Below are 26,166 nucleotides of genomic sequence, written 5' to 3' on the forward strand. Positions count from 1 at the left end.
AAAGATCTATTTATTATTTATTTATTTATTTAATTTATATTTTATTTATTTATTTATTTATTTGTTTGTTTGTTTGTTTGTTTGTTTGTTTTATTTTATTCAATTTGTATACCGCCCTTCTCCTAGTGGACTCAGGGCGGTGCATAGCCAAAACTAAAACACATACCAATACAAAATTTAAAATTTTTTAAAAGAATTTCATGACTTTGGCCCCAAAATTTAAAACATTCAAACTAAAACCCATTGACAATTTAAAAAACTAAAAAAGCTAAAAAAAAAAGGGGGGGGGGGTTTCACGCCAGCCCTGCTTGATGGAAAAGAAAAGTTTTCAGGGCACGGCGAAAGACCCGGAGATCCGATATCCTTCGTATCTCCGGAGGCAAATCGTTCCAGAGGGCAGGAGCTGCCACAGAGAAGGCCCTCCCCCTGGGGGTCACCAGCCGACATTGCCTGGCTGACGGCACCCTGAGGAGTCCCTCTCTGTGGGAGCGTACTGGCCGGTGGGTATACCGCCCTTCTCCCAGAAGGACTCAGGGCGGTGTACAGCCAGAATAAAACACACAGATATAAAATTAAAAAAAACAATTTAAGAAATATTAAATAATTTGGCCCATATCTAATTAAAATAAAACTACCCGTTTTGGACATTTAAAAATTAAGAGTTAACGATTAAAAAATTTAAAAATTAGGCCAGCCCGGCTTGCTGAAATAAAAACGTCTTCAGGGCCTTACAGAAAGTGCGGAGATCCGGGATCAGTCGTATTCCGGGAGGAAGCTCATTCCAGAGGGCGGGTGCCCCCACAGAGAAGGCTCTCCTCCTGGGGGTTGCCAGCCAACATTGCTTGGCCGACGGCACCCGGAGGAGCTCCTCTCTGTGGCAGTGAAGCCCTTTCATTACATCATCACCCAGCAAGAGTCAACCAAGCCCGGGACTCAAAAGACAACCTACAAAGTTACCCCTGCATGGCCCCATGGGAGTCTGACAACCAATCAGAACACAAGCCATGTGCCTTTTTGCCCAGGACCTCAAAGCCATGTGATCCTGTCCACCATTAAACCATCTTTTCAAGCAGTCTCCATGTTTCCACTGTCTTTCTCCCCACTTGGAACTGAACCCAGATGGACATTTCTTCCAGCAACTGCTATCAATATTTATACTACCATGTGAAGAAAAACAGAAGCTGTAATAGAAGCCATGCTATTCAATGATTTAAGGAAGCTCTTTTTTGCATAGGATGGGGAGAATGATGTCTTTTCAGGGCTCCTTGACATCTGATTCAGGTCAGTGTTAATATTAAAAAACGTTAAATATCAAAATACTAAATGTTTCAGTGAGTAACCTGGCCTGGGGATTCCTAGGAAAAGTGGACCGGTTGACTTTGAGTTCCAGTAGCATCTTGCAACAGAAGACAACATAAATGCAGGTAGTCTTTGACTTACAACCATTCATTTAGTAGCCATTCAAAGTTACAACTGCACTGAAAAAGTGATGTACAACTGGTGCTGACGCTTGGATTCTTGCAACGTTCCCAAGGTCATGTGATCAAAATTTGGGTGTTTGGCAACCGGCCTGTATTTAACAAGTGTAGTTGCAGAATTCCAGGGTCCCGTAAATATCATTTGTAACCAGGAGTGGTATTTACTTACTTTCCCTACCGGTTCGCAAATGTGAGCACACGCGCCCCATCCCTGCATGCGCCTGGCCTTCTGCGCATGTGCTTTGCTGGCGCATGCGCCTTTTGCGCATGCGCCCTGTCTCAAAAATGTGCCTAAATAGGATGGCATAGAGCCGGGATGGGTGGGCGAGTGCACCTGCGATTTCCGCTACCGGTTCAGACGAACCGGTCTGAACCGGCTAAATACCCACCTGTTTGTAACCTTCCCAGCCAGTTTCTGGCAAAACAAAGACGACGAGAGTAGCTGGATCCACTTAATGAGTGCATGACTCACTTAACAACGGGGGTGATTCACTTAACTGTTGCAGCAAAGGTGGTAAAATTGGGTGTGGCTCCATTAAGAACTCCCTTGCTTAGCAGTGGAAATTCTAGTCCCAGTTGTGATCTTAAACCAAGGATTACCTGTACTGCAGAGTTGGAGGGTTAAGTGTTGATTTCTCTAAACTGGGGTTGTAACGCTGGATGTTTATTTAGGCAAGATGATAGAATAACAAGAGTTGAAAGGGACCTGACAGCAGTGGTGAAATCTAAAATTTGTTACTACCAGTTCTGTGGGCGTGGCTTGGTGGGGGGGGGTAATGTGACTGGGTGGGCGTGACCAATTTTTTTTTTTTACTTTTAAAACCATTTTTTACATGTAAAGCCATGTAAAAAATGCTTTCAAAAGGCTCTGACAACCCCAGCTGAGTTGCCTGATCGTCAGAAGTTTTTTAAAAAACCCTCTGCCGATCAGGCAACTCAGCTGGGATCGTCAGAGCTTGGATCATCAGAGGCATTTAAAAGAAAAAAAGCTCTGATGATCACGTGGCTCAGCTGGGCATGGGTGGGCAGGGGCAGAGATTTTTGCTACCGGTTCTCCAAACTGCCCGCCGCCATTGCTACCTACTCGCAAGAGCCGGTCCAAACCGGGAGCATTTCACCCCTGCCTTAGAGGTCTTCTAGTCCAGCCCGTCAGGTGCATGCAACCAGATTAGAATAGAATAACATAACAGAGTTGGAAGGGACCTTGGAGGTCTTCTAGTCCAACCCCCTGCTCAGGCAGGAGACCCTATACTATTCCAGACAAATGGCCGTCTTTTCTTAAAAGCCTCCAGTGATGGAGCATTCACAACTTCTGGAGGCAAGTTGTTCCACTGATTGATTGTTCTCACTGTCAGGAAATTTCTCCTTAGTTCTAAGTTGCTTCTCTCCTTGATTAGTTTCCACCCATTGCTTCTTGTCCTGCCTTCAGGTGCTTTGGAGAATAGCTTGACTCCCTCTTCTTTGGGGCAGCCCCTGAGATATTGGAACACTCCTATCATGTCTCCCCTAGTCCTTCTCTTCATTAAACTAGACATACCCAGTTCCTGCAACCGTTCTTCGTATGTTTTAGCCTCCAGTCCCCTAATCATCTTTGTTGCTCTTCTCTGCACTCTTTCTAGTCTCCACATCTTGTTTTGGATCACGGTGACCAAAACTGGATGCAATATTCCAGGTGTGGTCTTACCAAGGCTTTGTAGAGCAGTACTAGGACTTCATGTGATCTTGATTTGATCTCTCTGTTACTGGCAGCCTTTGGCAGTTATGAAGATCGGCAAATGGGAGGAGGTGTTCAGAGCGACCCCACCCCCTCAACCTTTTAACGCTGCTCACGCCAATAGTTCTCCCGGGATTGTGACAGTACAAAGGACAATGAAGAGATGAGTCCACATTCACTACTTCTTGTTCCTTGATAGAGAATGTTGCAATTCAAAGTTTCAAATCTATCCAGAAAAGTTTAAAAAACAGAACAAAAATATTTTGTATTTCCCAAGGTAACATGCCTAGTCTGTTTCTTCTTTTGCCAAGATTATTTTAGATTAGTAAGGTAAAGGTAAAGGTTCCTCTCGAACATATGTGCTAATCGTTCCCGACTCTAGGGGGTGGTGCTTATCTCCGTTTCAAAGCCGAAGAGCCAGCGCTGTCCGAAGACGTCTCCGTGGTCATGTGGCCGGCATGACTCAACGCCAAAGGCGCACGGAACGCTGTTACCTTCCCACCAAAGGTGGTCCCTATTTTTCTACTTGCATTTTTTACGTGCTTTTGAACTGCTAGGTTGGCAGAAGCTGAGACAAGTCACGGGAGCTCACCCCATTACGCAGCACTAGGGATTCGAACCGCTGAACTGCCGACCTTTCGACTGACAAAGTCAGTGTCTTAAAACCACCGTGTCCCTGGTTTAACCCAAACGGTGCCTTGGGTTAAAGAGGTCTGTTAGAAAGAAGACAGAGGAGGAAAATGAAAAAAAAAATAATAAAAAAAGAACAAAACCCAAATAAATGCTGAATTTCCACCCGAGGCGTTTCGAAGGACAAAATGCCGTCTCTGCTTTTTTTTTATATTAAAAAAATTTATTGAGATGATGTAATTACAAGCATTTAAAAATTATTTGCAACTCACTGGCCCTGAGTAAAGGCATTCTTATTTTGCTTTGTTTACATTCATTCAGTTCACTCCCTTAAACCCCACACCTCGAAGAAAATAGGAAGCGCCATCTTCAACAGATTATAATTTACTTAAGAAAATAATTAAAAAAAGGAGTTTTCCTTTAAAAAAAAAGAAAGCAACGTGACAAGCACTATTTCCTTTCGAGTTTGCATATGGCTGCAGCTAATAGGTTTCATTCTTAGTTCTACTCTTGAGCTGCCAGCAATTCTCGGTATACATGGGGAATTTCCGAGTGAATTCTTACAAGGGGCTCTTTTCCAAAATCTTTTTTACATCGATTTAACAGATTTTCTGTTCCTTTTACCACTGGCTAAGAGAGTAGAGAAATGCCAAATGTTACAACAGGAAGATTTTTTTTTTCTCTTTTTCTTACCAAATAGTCCCACCGTTGCCCTTTCGAAGGGCAGCCGTGCATTAATTGTAATGTGTACTTTGGCTTCAAAGGAACAAACATCGTGATTCAGTTCCCGAATATGGAAAACACACTGTTCCAGTTTCAATTTCTCTCTCTCTTTTAATATCTATCGTAAGCCAGACTTTTATTTTTTTTTCCCCCCCCCTCTCCCCAGATGCCATATTTTCATGAATTGCTTTTGGCCAGACGCCTGTAAGTTTGGATGATGGGCTGTGTGGATGAAGGACAAACGACAACACAGACACGCATTCCCACCCCCCTCATCGTCATCATTTAACCCCAAAATACCGGACACGATCCTGTTCTCGGGATTTCTTGCCTTCTCAAAATTGTAGCTTTTCGTTCGGCAGCAATGATGGTTTCCCCCATTGGGACTGGGTTAGATTTGACTGCTTTGTATTCTTTTTGGCTAACATATGCGGTGGGTTACTTAGCTGGTAAGACGGGTGGATCTGAAGTCGCTTTGAAGCTTTGGTGGGAAAGGAGAAGAAGTAACTGTAGGAAAGGGGCAGCAACCTTTTCTCTCTTTTTTGTATGTGTTTGTATTACGATTTTCATTTGCTGCCATTTTTAATGGAAGGTACACATTTCTGCCAAGGGCGAATTTCATTTCGCTTTGGAAAGAAATGAAAAGCAAAGGGTTTTTGCTCATCAAGGTGCCTCCATGAGCCAAGATGACACCTGTGGATGTGAGTTGAAGCCCCATCCTCTTTTTACATACAGGCTTTGACCACGCAATTAGTCCACAATTTGACCGCTTTAAAAACACCCCTTCCTGGAAGTTTCTATGGTTTTTTTTTTCTTAGAAAGGAAGTTTCTAGTTCTTTTTAAGGAACACTCCTGCAAAAACGTGGGTAAGAAGTCAGCTAGCCTGTATCTTGGATTGTGCGTACTCACCACCTTGAGAACCCCCAACGTAACACTCCCTTTTCAAAAAGTAAGCTTCTAGCCCTTAACAATTCGGAAAATAGGCTTCAAAAAGCTGCGATGAAATTTCCAAAACAAGAAAACAAGGTTTCCGGTGATGGGAAGTGAAAATGAAATTCAAGACAAGTCTTTGTGCTTCTCAGCTCGGGAGAAGCAGACAATTATTACACAAAGTAAAGAAAAAAACCAGATGCAAATATACTTCATTTGCCCCAAAGAAACCAGGGATATAGTCCGTTACTTTTTCTGACGCTGTTTAAATTACTGTGGAATTTTTTTTTATTTATTTTTTTTACTTCTTTCGTGTATGATTTACATGATCTTGTCCATGGCTGTTAGGAAAAAAACAACAATACCCTTATATAGCCAGCATTTTGTCATGATAAAAGAACCTCTGAACTTAATGAGGAATAACTTCATTTGTGGTATAGAAAGAGGGATGACTTCAACCTCGAAGGAGTTTAACAGAACAGTCTTCCTACCAACCAAAGGCACATACAAATCTCCTCTTAAGGCTACGAAGCTCATCGGTCGTCGCGAGAATCCAGAACACTGAAACGTAATAAAAATAGTAGTCTTCAGTATTCACATCCACCTAAGAAATGAGGAAGATGACTAGAAAACTTCGAGGGAAGGAGGGTGTGTGCGTGGATAGAGCAGAAGTGAAGGGAACGGAGACGAAGCTCAGCCCCAGAGATTCAATTTCACCTCTCTGAGCTGTGAAGGCCACTTCCTGGGAAAATTATAGCCACCATTTTGAAAATTCTACATCCTTCCTTCTCTTTGGAGGACCAACTATTTACCTCACGGACCAGAGGCGGCTGGCTTTGGGCCCCAACCCAAAGAGGGGGAGAGACACCGAAAAAAACCATCTCGCTGGCCCACACACGTTCTTCAGCCTTGCAGATGAAATACCTTTTAGTAACCATCCGGCAAAAGAAAATATCCACCCCCATCAGGTGTGGTTTCTGCATAACCCTTTCTCGAAGCTGGGCCATCCTGCATGAATCTCCTGCCTTTTATACTGGTTTCTGGGATCGTTTCTCCGACTCATTTCGACAGTGCTCAGGCGCCCGGATTCGGTCCGTGTGCTTTGAGGAGCCAACGCTGACCAACAACACTCCCCAAACGACGGCATCCACTTTCCATCCTCGGCCACCAGGAAGGCGTTTTTTGGTATTTCTCATGCTCTAAAACCATGGATTGCAGTCCAACGTTCTTTGATCTATCTTTGTGCCGACGGATGCCGACTGCAAGCAGTTTTGGCCTCTGTAGTTTCTCTCCGATGCCTCTTTTGCCCGCCGACCCTCGATTTTTTTATTTTTTGTTTTTTTTCCTACAGAGGCTCTCGTGAGAATCTGCGCCGACCCACAGTTGTGCTAATTTCCATAGGAAAGCATTCAGAATACGCAGCCCCCTGACGTTCTGCTCTACAAAAAGGATTTTTTAAAAAAGCCCAAATATTACTTGGACGGGTTAATTAGAAATTAATTAGAAATATATATATATATTTCTAATTAATTTCTAATTAACCCGTCCAAGTAATATTTGGGCTTTTTTAAAAATTCCTTTATATATAGATATATATATAAAACTGACCAATCGAAAACAAAACAAAAAAATATCAAGCCCAAGGCGAGACAGGTCCTAAAAGCCACCAGGCGAAAGGGCTATGCTCTCTTCTTTCAACCACCCTTGCCAATCTGTTTCTTCGCTAAGGTGCTTGGAGGTCCTGCCAGTCCGAGATAAATGCCAAGTCCTGGAGCCCTGTTTTCCCAGCCCAATGGATCTCCAGAGACGGTTTCTCCATCAATTCACGGTGAAGGAAGTGGATCAAATCCTCAGCACTCGTCTTCCTGGTAGATCTGCTCATCCAGTTCCTGAGATTCCAGATGTTCTAAACGGTCAGTGCGGCCGCTCATAATTTCATCTGGCGTCTTCATGAACCTGCAGAAACAAAGAGCACGTAGTAAGGTGGGGTGGAGGGCAGCAGTGTTTAATTCTTATTCTTATTATTATTTTACTGGCGCTGGTGTTTCTGCACTGCTTCTGAGAACTTTGGACAACAGGATTTGTGAGCTGCAGCCAATTTTTCTGGCGACCACTACGTTGCAAATTGTTAATTATTTTAACCAATCGAAATGGGGAAACTCAGTTTTTTCAAACTATCAGTAGCGACCAGGCCTATAATGGTGGGAAGAATTTTGAGTTGGCTATTGGCATTGCTAATGACAAGGACATTAAGGTAAAGGTTCCCCTCGCACATATGTGCTAGTCGTTCCCGACTCTAGGTGGCGGTGCTCATCTCTGTTTCAAAGCCGAAGAGCCAGCGCTGTCCGAAGACATCTCGGTGGTCATGTGGCCGGCATGACTCAACACCAAAAGCGCACGGAACGCTGTTACCTTCCCACCAAAGGTGGTCCCTATTTTTCTACTTGCATTTTTTACATGCTTTCGAACTGCTCGGTTGGCAGTAGCTGGGACAAGTAACGGGAGCTCACCCCGTTACGCGGCACTAGGGATTCAAACCGCTGAACTGCCGACCTTTCGATCGACAAGCTCATCGTCTTAGTCACTGAGCCACCGCATCCCTATAGACAAGGACATTAGAATGCATATAAAAGATTTAGTAGCCAGCCATAATTTATCTTATTGAGGGAACTCTAAAAGATGTGTATCTTCTCAGTACACGGGTAGCCCTTAACTTTTGACTGCTCACTTAGTGACAAATTATCACACCCTTCCCCAAAAATGAACGACCTGATTCCAAAGTTACAACAGCCAGAAACACACACAGACCCTTGATGATCACATGACTGCATTTTGGATTGTTGGCTACTGGCCAATCTTTACAGCTATTTGCAGCATCCTGCGATCACCACCTGGCCATGTTTTCTCACTTTTTTTTTTTTTTTTTTTTTTGCTGGTTTCAACATTTACTTCCAGCAAAAAATGCCCACTAGGTAAAATGGATTCACTTAATGGCTGCGGCACTTGCTTAATGACTGTTAGGAAATGATTATTACCTACTGTAACTTGTTGGGTTGGCAATATATAAACCCTCAATATAGCTTTAAGATTGCTGTATTGCACCATACTGTGTCCTGATTGGTTAGCTCTGTAGCCAATCTCCTTAAGAGGGAGCTAGAAACATGGTTTGTTTCTCTTTGCTGCTCTTGCTCTCTGATATCTCAGTATGCTACTGTTTGCAAATCCAGAAGAACTGTTTATTGTGAATGACTACAACGACTGGTAAGAAGACTTTGTTATTGGATTATCCCTGGACTGTCATTTTGCTATCTCCTGCTTTATATGTGTATGACCTGGACTGTTTATTGGACTGTGCCTTACTATTTTCTGAAAGTAAACACAACTCAGTGTATCTGTGTGTTGGCTGTGTTTATTCGTAACTACTCTCAATCGCTTTCATGTGCACACGCTTGCTACTCAAGGGTTATTCTGCGAATTCCTTAACAATGACCATCAGAAAAAATGTCATAAAATAGGGTGGGATTATGTGGTGACCCGGTTAAGAAATTTAATGACTCATGACTGCAATTCCGGGATCAATTATAGTCATAAATTGAGGCTGACCTGTATATGGGTTGTCCTCAACTCACAACTACAATTGAGCTCACAATTTCTGTTTGCTAAGCAAGAATTCTGCCCCATTTTACAACTTTTCTTGCCACGTTGTTAAGTGAATCACTGCAGTTGTTAAATTAGTAACATGGTTGTTAAGTGAATCTGTCTTCCCCATTGACTTTGCTTGACAAGAAAGTCTCAAAAGGTGATCTTGAGACACAGCAACTGTCATAAACATGAACCAATTGCCAACCACCTAAAGTTTGAGCAGGTGCCCACGGGATGCAGCAATGGTCGTAACTGTGAAAAACGGTCATGTGTCACTTTTTTTCAGTGCCGTTGTAACTTTAAACGGTCACTAAACAAACTGTTGTAAGTCAAGGACTACCTGTACAGCTGAGAAATCAGGAGTTTAAATAAGATTCGGTATTTCCAGAACTAATGTTCCCTTTGAGTCAGTGATGAAATGTAAAATTTGTTACTACCGGTTCTGTGGGCGTCGCTTGGGGGGGGGGGGGTAATGTGACTGGGTGGGCATGGCCAACTTTTTTGTTTTTTTTACTTTTAAAAGCATTTTTTCTACAACCTCTTCGGCCAAAGAGGTTGTAAAAAAATGCTTTTAAAAGCTTCTGACGATCAGGCAACTCAGCTGGGATCGTCAGAGGCTTTTAAAAGCATTTTTTTTCTACAATCTCTTCGGCCGAAGACAAAAAAGTGCTTCTTATTGTCCGAAAAATACGATCACACAAAAATTCTGTGATCAACAGAACCAAGATGCTTTCACAAAATTTGGAACGCACAAAAGCACAAAAAAAACAAAAAAACACACCATTACCTGAACAAAAGTCTTTGTCCTGGCTCCTTTCTGATAATATTTAGCTTGTAGTAGTGGCGCAGGGCACGAGACATTTTCTCGTAGGTCATATTTGTTCGGTTCTGTTTCATTTAAGACAAAGAAAAGCAAGAATTAAAACAAGTTACCAAAACGATAAAGGAAAGAAGGGTTGGCTAAACCCCGGTTCACATTCCCTGTCCCTTGTTTTTGCTTGCCTTCTCTTATGTCCGTGATGGCGAACCTGTGGCACGCGGAGCCATATTGGTGGACACGCAAGCGTTGCTCTAGGTCAGCTCCAGTGCGCATGCGTGCACCGGCCAGCTGATTTTCAGGCCTTCTGGTCCCACCAGAAGTTGGCAAATGGGCCGTTTCTGGCCTCCGGAGGGCCTCTGAGGGGTTGGGGAAGGCCATTTTTGCCCTCCCCAGGTTCCTAGAAAGCCCCTGGAGCCTGGGGAGGACGAAAAAACAGGCCTACCGGGCTCACTGGGCCATCATGTGCCAAAAGTGGTGAGCGTGGGTTGTGCAAACATGCGTGGGGCTGGGGTGGGACACACATGCGTGGGACCCCTCCCACGCTCCCCGCTTTTGGCATGCGACGGCAAAAAGGTTAGTCATCACTGTCTTTTTTTTTTTATTGAAAAAGTTTTAAAACAAACACAATTTCCCCACAACCCTCCCTCCCAACCCCCCCCTCCCCCTCCCCGACTTCCCAGAGCAGAACACAAGGTATTTCTATTGACCTTTAACAATAAACTAAATTGCATAACCAATCATTAAACTAACACCCCCTAAAAAAAAAATTCTTAACCCCCCCATATATAAAATCCTATTTTTTAAACATAATACTTCTAATATCACTTATATAGCGCTTATACAAATAAAAGAGATAAGGTTAATCATCACTGTCTTATGTCATGCTAGATAACACTGAGCCCATGAAATTGTATAGTCTACAACTTGGGAGGAAATTAATAAATCAACATATGAGATTGGGTAGGCTTGAGTCTTAAGGGCTCCCCGCTCTTTCGTTTATCTTAAGTATGTAAGCAGTTGGGACTATTGTAATGCACTCTAGATGGGGCTGCCTTTGAAGGTGATTTGGAAGCTATTGGTCCAGAATGTGGTGGCACAGGACAGAACTGGACAGTCCTTGGTATGCCCATGATGCACCACTGATCTATGCACTCACTAGATGCCAGTAAGCTTCTGGGTGCAATTCAGGATGTTGATTATCATCTACGAAGTTCTTGATGGCTTAGAACCAGGAGTCAGCTTTTCCAGGTCAATCGGGCAAGAAACACAAACCAGATAACTAATTTTACTTTATTGCAAGGCTACATTAACAGAATCTTGCAAGTCTAAAAGTACGAACTTCCCACCAACGTTTTTTTAACAGTTTGGCCTATTAGACTGAGTCAGTGATGGGATTCAGCCGGTTTGGGCTGGTTCAGGCGAACTGGTAGTTAAATTGCTGGCTGGCTCCGCCCCTCCCCGCCTCTTCCAGGAGTCGTCCCCCCCGCTGCGCTTCATTTTGGTTCCTAGGTAAGTGCAGGGAGGCCTCCTAGGCCCAAAACGGGGCACAAGGGGGTGGGGTGTGCCCTCCCACAGCCCGTTTTTGGTCCCAGACTTCAGGGAGGCCTACTAGGCCCAAAACGGGGTGTAGGGGGCAGCGCATCCCCCCTCTGGCCCGTTTTTTGCTCCCAGAGGGGTGCAGGAGGTCCCTTCTCCTCCATCCACATATTCCATTACACCAAGTTTCTGCCCATCCGGTACGCACAAGCAGAGTTGGGGTGCTTTGAGACCCTTCAGACGTACAAGACATCAATTGAGACTCCAGAAGCATGCCATTTTCTTTGTCGCCCTCTGGAATGGCATCTCCCCCACAGATCTGTCTAGCTCCCTTCTCCCCCCCCCCCCCCCCCCCCCAACCTCGACAATGTTCTGGAACGCTTTAAAGACTGAAGAAACTACTTGGACAAGCGGTGAAATGTTTCAAGCAAAAAAAGAAGAGAAGAGAAGCCTAACCGCCATGACTCAACTTCCAGACTTTAAGAACTTGGCTGTTCAACTAGGCCTTGGAGTGGTTGGGTGTTTGTTGAGCTTTGTTGGTTGTGTTTTCTATCTGAGGGAGTGTGTTTGTCCGGATGTACGGGATTTCATTTCTAGTCTTGTTGTTGTTTTTAATTGTTTGCTATTTTTAGTGTAAGCTGCCCAGAGACACTTTGGAGTCAGGCAACCTCTAAATTTCATAAACAAATGAACAAACAAACAAACAAAACAAAGAAGCTGCTCTTGCGCAGAAGTTCAAAGGGCCTCAGCCGGATAGGACTGGAGGCCTGTCTAGACATGGCCATCTACCAGCGAGAGGAGGAAGACTAAAAAAAGTCAAGATGGAGGTGGGTACCTGCATGATTGAAACTCCCAACCCTTTTAAACATGCATTGCACATGCGATGTGAGTTGGGAGAGCAAAATCTTGTCTCCAAAATGCCTCACTTCTGGGCATCCTTCATACTACCATGTTTCCCACCGAAAATAAGGACCCTTGTCTTATATTTTTTTGAACCCTGAAATAAAGCGCTTGGCCTTATTGCCATGCGCTCAAAAGCCCCGATTGGGCTTATTATCAGGGGATGTTTTATTTTCGGGGAAACAGGGTACTACCCTGCTACTACTAAGTCTGCATGTTGCCAATCCTTCCAACAAAAAAGCAACATAATAAAGCAACCCAATTTCTCACCTGCAAACAGCATAAAATCCATAGAATTTTTTTTAAAAAAATCAATAAATAGCAATGACAACACACGGCAAAAAAACGAAAAAGAAAGAGGGAGGGAGGGAGGGAGGGAGGGAGGAAGGAAGGAAGGAAGGAAGGAAGGAAGGAAGGAAGGAAGGAAAAAGAAAGAAAAAGAAAGAAAGAAAAAGAAAGAGGGAGGGAGGAAAGAAGGAAGGAAGGAAGGAAGGAAGGAAGGAAAAAGAAAGAAAGAAAAAGAAAGGGAGGGAGGGAGGAAAGAAGGAAGGAAGGAAGAAAAAAGAAAGAAAAAGAAAGAAAGAAAAAGAAAGGGAGGAAGGAAGGAAGGATGGAAGAAAAAAAGAAAGGGAGGAAGGAAGGATGGATGGAAGGAAGGAAGGAAGGAAGAAAAAGAAAGAGAAGAAAGAAGGAGGGAGGGAGGGAGGAAGGAAGAAAGAAAGAGGGGAGTGAGGGAGGAAGGATGGAAGAAAGAAAGAAAGAAAGAAGAAAGAAAGAGGGAGGGAGGGAGGAACGATGGAAGGATGGAAGAAAGAAAGAAAGAAAGAAGAAAGAAAAGGAAGGAGGGAGGAAGGGGGAAGGATGGAAGGAAGGAAGAAAGAGGGAGGGAGGAAGGATGGATGGAAGGAAGAAAAAGAAAGAGAAGAAAGAAAGAGGGAGGGACGGAGGGAGGGAGGAAGGAAGAAAGAAAGAGGGAGGGAGGGAGGAGGATGGAAGAAAGAAAGAAAGAAAGGGAGGAAGGATGGGAGGAAGGAAGGAAGAAAGAGAGGGAGGAGGAAGGATGGATGGAAGAAAGGAAGGAAGAAAAGAAAGAGAAGAAAGAAAGAGGGAGGAGGGAGGGAGGGAAGGAAGAAAGAAAGAGGGAGGGAGGAAGGATGGAAGAAAGAAAGAAAGAAAGGGAGGAAGGATGGAAGGAAGGAAGGAAGAAAGAGGGAGGGAGGAAGGATGGAAGGAAGGAAGGAAGGAAGAAAAAGAAAGAGAAGAAAGAGGGAGGGAGGGAGGGAGAAGGAAGGATGGAAGAAAGAAAGAAAGAAAGAAAGAAAGAGAGGGAGGGAGGGAGGAAGGAAGGGAGGAAGGATGGAAGGAAGGAAGGAAGGAAGGAAGAAAGAAAGAGGGAGGGAGGAAGGATGGATGGAAGGAAGGAAGGAAGAAAAAGAAAGAGAAGAAAGAAAGAGGGAGGGAGGGAGGAAGGAAGGATGGAAGAAAGAAAGAAAGAAAGAAAGAAAGAAAGGGAGGGAGGGAGGAAGGATGGAAGGAAGGAAAGGAAGGAAGAAAGAAAGAGGGAGGGAGGAAGGATGGAAGAAAGAAAGAAAGAAAGAAAGAAAGAAAGAAAGAAAGAAAGAAAGAAAGAAGGAAAGAAAGAATGAATTTGATCACATATGATCCTTCCATTGGTTTCCACCAATTGCCAGGACAGCGGTGATCTCCGGGAGAGTGGGGGGAAGAGACAGACTGGGAAGCTTTTCCTGTGAATTGACACAATGAAGGAGGAATTGTGCTATTAAGTCAATTGCCTACGATCAAAATTAGGAGCAGGTGCAATCTGCCCATGTCTTTTTAGCCCTCCCCATCAACATAAAGAGTGGGGAAGCCCGAGAAAGGACTTTGCTGTTGGAAGAGACTACATAAGCAGACGTCACTTGAAAGGAATGAAAGCATGTACTAGAATTCCTAAGCACCTACTCATCAGAGCCTTGAGCCTTGCTCCTTGCACTACACTGGGCCCCGTCCTTGCTAGTGTAGACTTTCCTGCCAGAAATTTGAGAAGGAAAGTCCTCACACCAGCAATGGTCCGAAGTAGCCAATGAACCCTGCCGTCTTCCTCGGATATTTGCAATAAGCACATCCCAAATAAGGGCATGTCAGATCGTCCCCCTCCCACAAGATTCCCAGAATGCACTAGTGATGGGAAAACCATGCCCAAAATGGTTCACATTTTTGGGAAACGAATCTTCAAGAATGAAAAATGGCTCCCAGAGTTCCTGGTGTGAATGGGATTCACAGGGAACTCTGGGACGGTGGGTTTGGCATAGCCCTAGAGAGCCACTCTGAATATTTTCTACTCGTCTTAAGTATGGGAAATTTCCACATGTTCAGTTAGTAATGCAGAAGAAATTAAATAGGGGAGAAATACATCTTCTTTTCTAAAGCGGTATTTTTATCCTTATTTTATTTTACTATCTATCTATCTATCTATCTATCTATCTATCTATCTATCTATCCATCCATCCATCCATCCATCCATCCATCATCTATCTATCTATCTATCTATCTATCTATCTATCTATCTATCTATCCATCCATCTATCCATCCATCCATCATCTATCTATCTATCTGAACATATTTATCATATCATATCTATCTGTTTGTCTATCAGTCAGTCAGTCAGTCAGTCAGTCAGTCAGTCAGTCATCTATTTATCTGATCGTATCTCTCTCTCTTCCCCCCCCCCCACCTACCTACCTATCTATCTATCTGGAACATCTGGCCCCCCTTCACATTAACAGTGGGCAGATTAACAACAGATCCCACCTCTCCCCCCCATCCTGCTACTGCCCTACCCATCTTTTAATCAGGCCACAGAATTTGGATCTTCCTATCCAACATAGAGTGAGGGAATGCTCTAACCCAGTGTTTCTCAACCTTGGAAGCTTGAAGATGGGTGGACTTCAACTCCCAGAATCCCCCAGCCAGCAGCGCTGGCTGGGGGATTCTGGGAGTTGAAGTCCACCCATCTTCAAGCTTCCAAGGTTGAGAAACACTGCTCTAACAGAAAGTATCCAGGAGATTTTAGGGACTTCCTCTGCGTAACAACGACAGCTACTGACTGGATCTCCGAACTCGACATTAAACTCTGAAATGTTATTTCTGTTTTCCTCTTAGGTTTTCTTACTGCTCTTTTTCTAATTGTTTTAACCTGTAAAAATGAAGTGTTTTAATATTGTGTGTGAACAGCTATACGCTAAATAAAATAAATGTAGATCTTCATAGTATTTTATTTATGTCTTTCAGTTTATGTATTCTTTTTCTCTTTTTAAGATTGTAAGCAAGCCAGAATTACCCTTTGGTAAGATGGGCAGCCAATACATTTTTACAAACAAACAAATACCACCATGGTTTATAGAAGATTATAGAATTTCTCTCTTTTTTTTAGCAGAATCGTTTTTATTCTTTTTCCAACTCCTCCCCAATCATTTAATTAACAATCTCTGCAAGATAACCAACCCCATCGTGGGTCCTTTGTACCTTATGGTTTCCCCATAGCCGGGCCAGCCCATTGGGGTCCACTATCCGAAATATTTTGGATTCTCTGTCCTCCCATCGGATGAAATTTTCGTACCGGCTGTCGGAGAGCAACTGATAGACGTAATCCCAAAGGAGTCTGCAGTCTGGAAAGAGAACGACAGAAAAGTCATCAAAAGATTCCTGCTGGAAACGAATTGGCTAATTGGCCACCAATGACTCACCTCCAGGAAAGATGCCAGAAATTGTCATACGTTACTCTATTTCTCTGCATAAAGTATTGAGATACTGTTGCTCCTTGCAAAGAATCCCAAACCCATTGACACCAATTATAAAGCGGTATTTTAGAATAAAACCGATCCGTTATAAAGACAGGTGCCAGGAGGTGTTAATAGCCAATATGTGCCAAGAGAAAAAGAAGCTGCGGTGGCACAGTGGTTAGAATGCAGTATTGCAGGCTAACTCTGCCGACTGCCAGCAGTTTGATCCTGATTGGCTCAAGGTTGACTCAGCCTTCCATCCTTCCGAAGGTCGGTAAAACGAGAACCCACATCATGGGGGACAATATGCTGACTCTGTAAACCGCTTAGAGAGGGCTGTAAAGTGGTATATACTGTATTTTTCGGAGTATAAAACACACCTTAGTTTTTGGGGAGGAAAATAAGAAAAAAAGCGGGTGATTGGCGGGTGGATCAGCCTCCCGGAATACCCCCCAATCAGCTGTTCCCAGAGGTGAATTTTAGCAACAGGTTTGTTGGTTGTGAGCTCTGTGCCTTGCTTTTTTTGCTGCCTCTGAAACCTCTGATTCAGAGCCTTTTTTTTTCCTGCTTCTGAAAGCCTCCGAAACAGAATATAAATCACTTAACTGTGCGGATGCTGCCATGGTCATAAGTGTGAAAAAATGTTCATAAGCCACTTTTTTCAGTGGCGTTGTAACTTTGAACGGTCACTAAACGAAACGTCAGTCGAGGACTACCTGTATAGATTAGCAGAATCATGCACCATAAACCTAATACGACTTCAGCAATATTTCACTTGCCTGTATCTAACACTCAGCTTTTCCATAAAAACATTAAAAGCAGAGCAATTATTCTGGAGGTATTACAATTACATCCCTTGACTGACGCAGTGGTGGGTTGCCCCCGGTTCGCACCGGTTCTATAGAACCGGTAGTAAAACCGGCGGGAGGCCCCGCCCTCCGATGTCATCAAAACGCTTCTGCGCATGCGCAGAACAGCGTGTGCGAGTGAAGCAAGCAAGTGAGCGCGCTGTTTTGTCCCCAACCCCATGCACACACACCAACAGACATTCAGGAGTTAAAGACCAAACCAGCCGGCAAAATCCTTTTCCTTATGATAACGGAACTTGGCAACAACCTAGTGGCTGCCTGCCAAGAGTTTATTATTTACAAAGAGGAGAGATAATTTCTCCCCACTTCTGATACATCAAAGGAAAGCAGCTCAATAATTACAATCAAGTCCAGAGATAATCCCATCAAGTCTTAAAGCAAAAGTCCGGCAATGCAGAATGGCGTGGAAGCTTTCAGCTTTGTTCGTCACAAGGTTTGATTGGCCACCACGCTCCCTTTTATATCCTGTGGGGTGTGGTCCAGTGACTCAGCCTAATCTCGGGCACACCCTTTCTTCTGTTGCACGCGCTTATCTCTGCGACGCTGGCGTGGATCCAGCCAAGACTCATTTCCCTCATCACTGTCCACCTGTGGCTGCGTGGACGTACTTGGCCCTGGCCCTATCTCTTGCCCTTCGGCGGACACCGAAGGCATTGCCAGAGAGGAGGGTCCTGGAGAGGGAGGCCTTGCCAACTCCTCCCCTTCACTTTCGGAGTCCTCTCCTGACGATGACACAGGCTCCGGTAACGGAGCCACAACACGCGCAGCCCCGGTGCGAACCGGTAGTAAAGGTAAGTAGAACCCACCCCTGGACTGACGGACTCAATTTTTCTTCTAATATATATTCCAAAAAGGCCAATGAATTATCGCCGGCTGCCTGCAATTTGGCAGTTCAAATCTCCCCAGGCTCAAGGTTGACTCAGCCTTCCATCCTTCCGAGATCGGTAAAATGAGGACCCAGATTGTTGGGGGCAAGATGCCGACTCTGTAAACTGCTTAGGGAGGGCTGTAAAGCACTGTGAAACGGGATATAAATCTAAGTCAGTGGTGATATTCAGCCGGTTCTATCCGGTTCGGGCAAACCGGTAGCGGTGGCTGTGGGAAGCTCCGCCCACCCGCCCATCATCATGTCCCATTTTTGGCACTCTGCGCATGCACTTACATTTGCCAACCGGTAGTGAAAGTAAGTGAATACTACCCCTGGTCTAAGTGCTATTGCTATCTAGACCAGATTAGTAGGCTGGCTGGGGAATTCTGAGAACTGAAGGCCACACAGCTGAAAAGTCGCCAAATTTGATTAACGCTGCCTTAAAATCCTATTTAGCTGCAGAAATACAGGGATTCTTCGAAGAATAACTTTCTTTTTTCTTTCCCGCTCTTTTCCTAAATCTTCTTTCCCAAGCTATTTTTATACTTTCCTTCCTTAAGAGAAATGGCAGTTTGCATGTGTGGTTAAAAAAAAATAATAATCCCAGAACAAAAAGCAGATGGAGAGGCAAGAATCGTATTTCCTTCCCTTTCCTTGTTGCCAATTCCGGTTTAGTTCCGCCCTATCCTGCTTATGGTTAGGATCAACGGAAAACAGAACTTCTCACAAATCTCTCAAGGGTGTGTGTGGGTTTTTTTTTATACAAAGGGTTGTATTACAAAGAGAATAAATGATGAGAAATAATTTGAGTTCTGTTCTCCTGATGTTCTATTAGGGCAAAAAAAAAAAAAAAAATCCCCTTCTCCTGTGACGATCTTCTAGTTTCCTTCTTAGCTGATAAAAGAAATCGCCCCCCTTTCAAATTGGAAAAAAAAGAGTCAGAAGAAAAATGGTGAACACACAAAAAAACGTGTGTTTTATTGGCCAGCCATTTAACAAGACAAAGAAAACAAGCAGAAAATCAGAAGGTGGCTCTCGGTGGAGATTAGAAGTAGTCCTCGATTTATGACCACAACTGAGCCCAAAATTTCTGTTGCTAAGTGAGGCAGTTGTGAAATTAACAGAACCATGCGATTCAATTCAGTAAATCAGTGAAACAAGTTGCCTCCAGAACGCTGGAAGTTTTTAAGAAGAGGCAGGACAACCATTTGTCTAAAATCGTATATAGGGCTTCCTGCCTAAGCAAGGGGTTGGACTAGAAGACCTCCAGGGTCCCTTCCAACTCGGGGTTGGAATAAATACTATATGTCAGTTGTCAAGTGCCTGAATTCTGATCACGTGACCAATGGTCTGCTGCAATGGTCATAAGTGTGAAAAATGGTCATAAATCACTTTTTAAGATTGCTGTATTGCATCATACTGTGTCCTGATTGGTTAGCTCTGTAGCCAATCTCTTTAAGAGGGAGCTAGAAACATGGTTTGTTTCTCTTTGCTGTTCTTGCTCTCTGATATCTCTGTATGCTACTGTTTGCAAATCCAGAAGAACTGTTTGTTGTGAATGACTACGACGACTGGTAAGAAGACTTTGTTATTGGATTATCCCTGGACTGTCATTTTGCTATCTCCTGCTTTATATGTGTATGACCTGGACTGTTTACTGGACTGTGCTTTACTATTTCCTGAAAGTAAACACACTTTAAATTTATGTACAGGTAGTCCTCCACGCATGACTGCAATGGAGTCCAAAATTATTTCGCTAAGCGGGACAGTTGTTAAATGAATTTTTGCCCCATTTTACGACCTTTCTTGCCAAAGTTGTTAAGTGAATCACTGCAGTTTTTAACTTAGTCACACGGTTGTTGAGTGAATCCGGCTTTCCCATTGACTTTGCTGGTCGCAAAATGGGATCACTTGACCCCGGGATGTCATAAATATGAGTCAGTTGCCAAGCTTCTGAATTTTGATCACGTGACCATGAGGATGCTGCAACGGTCGTTAAGTGTGAAAAACGGTCGTAAGTCCCTTTTTTCAGTGCCGTTGTAACTTTGAATGGTCACTAAATGAATTGTTGTAAGTCAAGGACTACCTGTAAAGACTTTCCCCATCTTCAACTATCCCCTCTGTTAAACTAAACAGCCCCTTGTTAACGAACGGTTTGCATACTGCTGTTCCAGCCAAGGACCTTAGATTTTAGGAAATTAAACAAAATGAAATTTGGGGTGACTATTCCATCCCCGAGTGTCCCCTGGCATCTCTCACACGGAACTAGCTGACTTCCCGATTTCAATTTCTGAACTCAACACACACATACACACACACAGCTTTATTAGCAGGAAAAGGAGAAGAGCTATTTTGAATATTAGAGAACTTTGCCAACAGTTAATTCTGCCACCTGCTTTTGCACTTACCAGCTCTAAATAAGAGAGACAATTTGTCATTCTGAACGCAAAGGTCACTCGGGATAATACAAGTCCCCCCACCTCAAGTGACCGGAGTTTTGTGATTGCGTGACTGCTTCACTGTGCATGCCACAAATGCTGGAGGCTCAAGAATGCCCTAATCGTTTCGGCTAAATGAAGCTTGGAAACAACAGTTAAGAGTTTGATTTTTTTGGGTGGGGAGCGGGGAATCAAAATGTATTCAAATGGTGCGTTTAGATTTGGTAGTTTCTGCAGTCTTTTGAGGGCGCAGCGCCACACTGGTGGTAGAAACACGTATTTGAAGGCTCCTAGATCAGGAGTCGGCAACCTTAAACTCTCAAAGAGCCACAAAGGTCCTAACCGGAAGCCCCCCCCCCATTCAATTCTGGAGCCGACTGGAAGTCCGGTTCCCCCACCATAGTGTGTCCTCTTAGTGTGGCGTCCTTTTTCCTCTACCTGTCCTAACCGAAAGTCCTATCAATTGTGGAGCCGACCAGCAATAGGGAGCCGCAGCAGAGGGATGAAACAGCCACATGCGGCTCCAGAGTCCTGCCCTAGATCATAAAAGGACCAAATAAGAAATCCTAGATGTCAGTATCCAAATCACTTTTCCCAGCCGTTCGGCTTAATTGCTGGCGATTCTCTACTGGTTTGCTATGAAAATAGAGCTGCCATATCTGGGCTGCACAAATTTGGGCGGCCGCCAGATGGCAGCAAAGAGTAGTGGCTTTCTCTATCTCCATCTAGTGGTTGCTTATTTTTTTGCAGCCTGATGCAAAAAAAAACGCCAAGGAATCTATCAACAGGTTGCCGAGAGACATTCCTTCCATGCAAACTACAACAGGTGCTTCTATGAGTCGCTCCATTTTGCTCACCTGGCTCCTTTGCACCTCTGAAACCACATCTTTGAATCCATCCAACAGTTGTCAACGGTGCTACCAGCCATGGTGAGCGTGCCTGAAACTTTATTCAGTATTGGGCCTAAATCCAAAAACAATGGATAGCCAGTTTGGCCAAGGTCTGAACGCAGGAGACCATGAGTTCAAGTCCCATCTTAGGGAGGAAAGTCAGCTGGATGACTTTCAGTTAGTCCCTCTCTCTCAGCCTGACACACCTCATAGGGCAGTTGTGTGAAATATAGGAAGGTATGTTGGATATGGTTTCTGCCTTGAGTTATTTGTAAAATTAATACAGCCACCGTATTTTTCGGAGTATAAGACGCTCCGGACTATAAGACGCACCTATCTTTTTTGGTGAGGAAAACAAGAAAAAGAAATCTGCCTCTGCTTCCCAGCAATTTTGCAGCAAATAGCAAATAGCCTGCTTTACTTTTGTTTTCGTTTTCAGCATAGTTTGATTAGCACAAGAAAAAAAATGTCTGCCTCCCAGCAATTTACCTCCTTGCAGCAAGCAGCAGAGGCCCACACAGCTGAGAGCAAAACAGCTGAGAGTCGGGAGCCCGATCCAATCAACTTGTGCTAATTAGACTGTGCTGAAGCTGAAATGAGCTGTTTCTTCTTGCTGCTTGCTGCAAGGAGGTAAACTGCTGGGAGGTAGAGCCCAAAAGGTGGGGGCCAGTGGGTGGGCGGGGCTACATTCAATGTACAAGACGCATCTAAATTTTCACCCCCTTTTAGGGGAAAAAAGTTGCATCTTATACTCCAAAAAATATAGTAGTTTTCAACTTACCACAGTTCATTTAAGGATTGTTCAAAGTTACAAATGGCACTGAAAAAAGTGACTTGACCGTTTTTCACACTTATGACCATTGCAGCCTCCTCATGGTCACATGATCATAATTCAGACTCTTGGCAACTGACTTACATTTATGACAGTTGCAGTGTCCCGCAGTTGTGTGTGCAACACCTGTTGCGACCTTCTGACAAGCAAAGTCAATGGGGAAGCCAGATTCACTTAACAACCGTTTTCCTGACTCAGGAACTGCAGCAATTCACTTAACAACGGTGGCAAGAAAGGTCGTAAAATGGAGCAAAATTCTCTCTCTCTCTCTCTCTCTCTCTCTCTCTCTCTCTCTCTCTCTGCCACACACACACACACAAACCAGGGGTGGGTTCTAAATTTTTTTACTACCGGTTCTGTGGGAGTGGCTTATTTTGTGGGTGTGGCTTGGAGGTCATGTGACTAGGTGGGTGTGGCTAGCTGGTCAGAGTCATTTCTGCAAGGTCCTCGCACTTACGACCAGTCCTCGCACTTACGACCCGACTCATTTGTTTGCTTTTAACACTGATCAGCTGTAGGACGGCCCTTTGAAGCCCCGCGGCAAGAGTTTAAACAGTTTTTTCCCCTCTAGTCATCAGCTGGGACTCAGGAGGCAGCAATAGATTGGGGGTGGGACCAAATAAAAGGTAAGAATAACGTGGGAGGGCAGGGGGGGAGAACCGGTTCGGTGATGTCAGATCGTCACCGCTAACGGCTCGGCCGAACCGGACTGAACCGGGAGGAACCCACCACTGAAACAAACACACATCCATAGCCTCATCTGTGTCAGATCTGTGTCTTCTGATCTTCAGCAGTGCCTTATGGATCCTGTGCAGTGGTGGGTTTCAAATTTTTTTACTACCGCTTCTGTGGGTGTGGCTTGGTGGGCGTGGCATGGCTTGGTGGGTGTGGCAGGGGAAGGATACTGTCAAATCTCCATTCCCACCCCACTGCAGGGGAAGGATACTGTCAAATCTCCATTCCCTCCCCAATCCAGGAGAAGGATACTGCAAAATCCCCATTTCCTCCCGATCAGCTGGGACTTGGGAGGCAGAGAATAGATGGGGGCGGGGCCAGTCAGAATTTTTACTACTGGTTCTCCGAACTACTCAAAATTTCCGCTACCGGTTCTCCAGAACTGGTCAGAACCTGCTGAAACCCACCTCTGATCCCGTGTAAGGCTAAAAGGCCAAGGCAGATGTGTAACTCCTGATGTGAGTTTGGCAATCAAATCAAAACTTGCCTCTCCTGGAACCAGAGCTGTAATTTACCAGAGAGTACCTCCAATGTATACAGTGAATTCCTGCCTATCAGGTTCGTTGGAACAGGTACGAGTTTCCTGGTGCCCTCTGATTAATGGTGCAGGAAGTTCTCAACAAGGTCTAATTTTAATCAAAGGTGATGAAAGTTTAAAGACTTGGCTTGTTTATTTTTTGTAAGGCTGGTTTAATTTCGTTCGTTAGGCAAACTGGGAGGTAAAAATTACATTAAAAAGGCTTCTCCTTGCAAGGAGTAGCAAGCTTTATTAAACTGAAAAATATGCCACTGATTCAGGATTTTCCAAACGTGGCAATTTTAAGACCCGTGGACTTCAACTCCCAGAATTCCCCAGTCAACATGGCTGGCTGTGGAATGGGATACCTTGGTTTAATTCAGGGGTGTCAGACTTGCGTCATCACGGCATCGTCACATGACGTATTGCGACTTTTCTCCCTTTACCTAAACTGGGCAGGGGCGGGGCCAGCATTTGACGCATCTGGCCCGCGAGTTTAACACCCCTACTCTAATTCATTGAGATACAGAGCTTCCATCTTCCCTTGCTCTTTTTTGAACTGGCTTCATCATGTTGCTGGAACAAGATTAATTAAAAAAAATAATAATAATTGGGAAAGATGGTGGCCACATTTCCAGGGGTGCTTCTGAAGGGGAACGGCGTCTCAAAAAAGACAAGATGGCAGCCATGCTTAAGTGACAGTTCCCCTTTCTTTAATGTGTTACTCGTGCAATATGGTTTGGACGACTGTGCAGGTGTCTCCCCGTTGCTTGACTTTTTTGACTCTCTGTGAGCCACCCCTGATCTCCGTCATCACAGATCTGAAAATGGCGTCTACAAAGGCATAAAGGGGAACGTTCAACTGTGGAAGAAGCCTTAGGTAAAGGTAAAGGTTCCCCTCGCACGTATGCGTGGGTGGGCAGGGCTACATTCGGTGTATAAGACGCACCTAAATTTTCACCCCCTTTTAGGGGGGAAAAAAGGTGCATCTTATACTCCGAAAAATACGGTATGTTACTCCTACTTTGTATACAGAACTTTAAAAACTGTGCTTGTTTTTAGAAAAAAAGGAATCACCGAAGTGCTAATTGAAATGCTGCAGATAAATTAAAGGCCTTCTCTGCTTTAGCAGAACCGTGCAATTTAGAAGCTATGTGAAACAGAATCTACATGAAATTGGATGGGAGACCTTGAATTCCCATCTTAAAACTCTTGTATACACTGAGAATGACAACTCTTAATTTTTCTAGGCTGGTCTATTTCTCCTTCTCCTTTTCCTAGCCACAATAGGAGATTTATTCCTCTTAAACCGCAGCATTTTTATCAGTCACAAAATAAATGTTTTTTCTGAGAAACGTTATGAGTGGGGAAAAAATCAAGGCGTGAAGGCGAAGGCTATTTATTCTGTCAGAAAAATCGGTTCCCAGTTTTATTAACATAAGTTTCCTAAAACTACAGCTGGCCAAAATAAATAAATGATGTTTCCTTCTTAAAAGAAGTGTAAATATATTTTTATTCTGAGAGCGATCAGAACTGGAAAAGATCTCGGGAAGACTGCAAGCTGGAGGGAGGAGTCAGCACGGGATTCACTTAAAAACTGCAGTGATATGCTAAACCAGAGTTCCCCAAACTTTTCCAGCTTTGCGGATCAGTGAAATAAAATTAAAAATGCTTTTAAAAGCCTCTGACGATCCCAGCTGAGTTGCCTGATTGTCAGAGGCTTTTAAAAGCATTTTTTAAACAACCTCTTCGGCCGAGGAGGTTGTAGAAAAAATGGTTTTAAAAGTTTAAAAAAAAAAAAGGCCACGCCCACTCAGTCACATTACCCCACCACCACCAAGCCACGCCCACAGAACTGGTAGTAACAAATTTTACATTTCACCACTGGAGAGATTCACTTAGCAACCACTTTGCGTAGCAATGGAAATTTGAGTCCTGATTGTGTCTGTTAGTTGAGGAGTGTGTAGTGCGTCCCTGCCTTCCCTGTTCCCTTGCATAATTCTGGTTCATTTCAGTTTGTGGCTCATTCTGCATTTTTAGGAGAAATCTGGGACACAGAAGTATCTAGCTAAGGCACAGAAGCAGAGGTGGGATTGACATAATTTACCTACTGCTTCGCCCAGCCCTGAAAATTTGAGCATGCCCACCTTCCGCATATGCGCCCAGCCTCAAAACTGTGCCTAAATAAGACTGCATAGATCTGGGGCAGGTGGGTGGCCATGCGCGATTTCTGCTACCGGTTCAGCCCACCCGCGATTTCCGCTACTGGTTCGCCTGAACCGATCCGAACCAGCTGAATACCACCTCTGCACAGAAGTGTGCAAATGCATGCCTGCTAGTAAAAGCTGTGGGTTTTATTCTAAAGCAGAGGTCGGGAAGTATGGCCTCTTTATGGCTTGTGGACTTCAACTCCCAGAATTCCTGGCTGGCTCAGGAATTCTGGGAGTTGAAGTCCACAAGTCATAAAAGGGCAATAGTTCCCAACTCCTGTTCTAAAGAGGCAACCATGATTGGCATGGTTACACCTGGTGGGACCCAGAAGAAGGGCCTTCTCCGTGGTAGCCCCCTCTCTCTGGAACATCATCCCCCCTCCAAAGAGATTAGAATGACCCCCACTCTAGCACTTTTCTGGAAGGCGTTGAAGACCTGGTTCTGCCAGCAGGCCTGGGTAACCCAGATTGGGATGGAGTCCATTGGCTTGTGTGAGCTGTTACCACAAGGGCAGAGGGTGATTTTAACATATTAATTTATTATATGATTCTTCTTTTATTAGTTTTATTGTTTTAGTATGAGGTTTTATAGTCTGTCAGCCACCTTGAGTCACCATGTGCGAATAGGCAGCTGTTGTGGCCCGCCAGCAG

At 44.2% G+C, this 26,166-nt stretch overlaps 1 protein-coding gene across 1 annotated transcript in view; it reads right to left on the reverse strand.

Annotated features, from left to right (window-relative positions):
• Positions 1-7,050: 7,050 nt before the first annotated feature.
• Positions 7,051-26,166, reverse strand: part of ETV6 (ETS variant transcription factor 6) — a 134,003-nt gene continuing 114,887 nt past the window's right edge. The window contains exons 6-8 of the mRNA XM_070947078.1: positions 15,900-16,042; positions 9,905-10,005; positions 7,051-7,431 (exon numbers count right to left, since the gene is read on the reverse strand). Coding sequence (XP_070803179.1) covers positions 7,326-7,431; positions 9,905-10,005; positions 15,900-16,042 — 350 coding nt within the window. The 3' untranslated portion in view covers positions 7,051-7,325. The remainder of the gene's footprint in view (positions 7,432-9,904; positions 10,006-15,899; positions 16,043-26,166) is intronic.

This window comes from Pituophis catenifer, unplaced genomic scaffold (genome assembly GCF_029215685.1).
Source record: "Pituophis catenifer annectens isolate HBS135680 unplaced genomic scaffold, rPitCat1.0.hap2 SCAF_7, whole genome shotgun sequence".
Taxonomy (NCBI): domain Eukaryota; kingdom Metazoa; phylum Chordata; class Lepidosauria; order Squamata; family Colubridae; genus Pituophis; species Pituophis catenifer.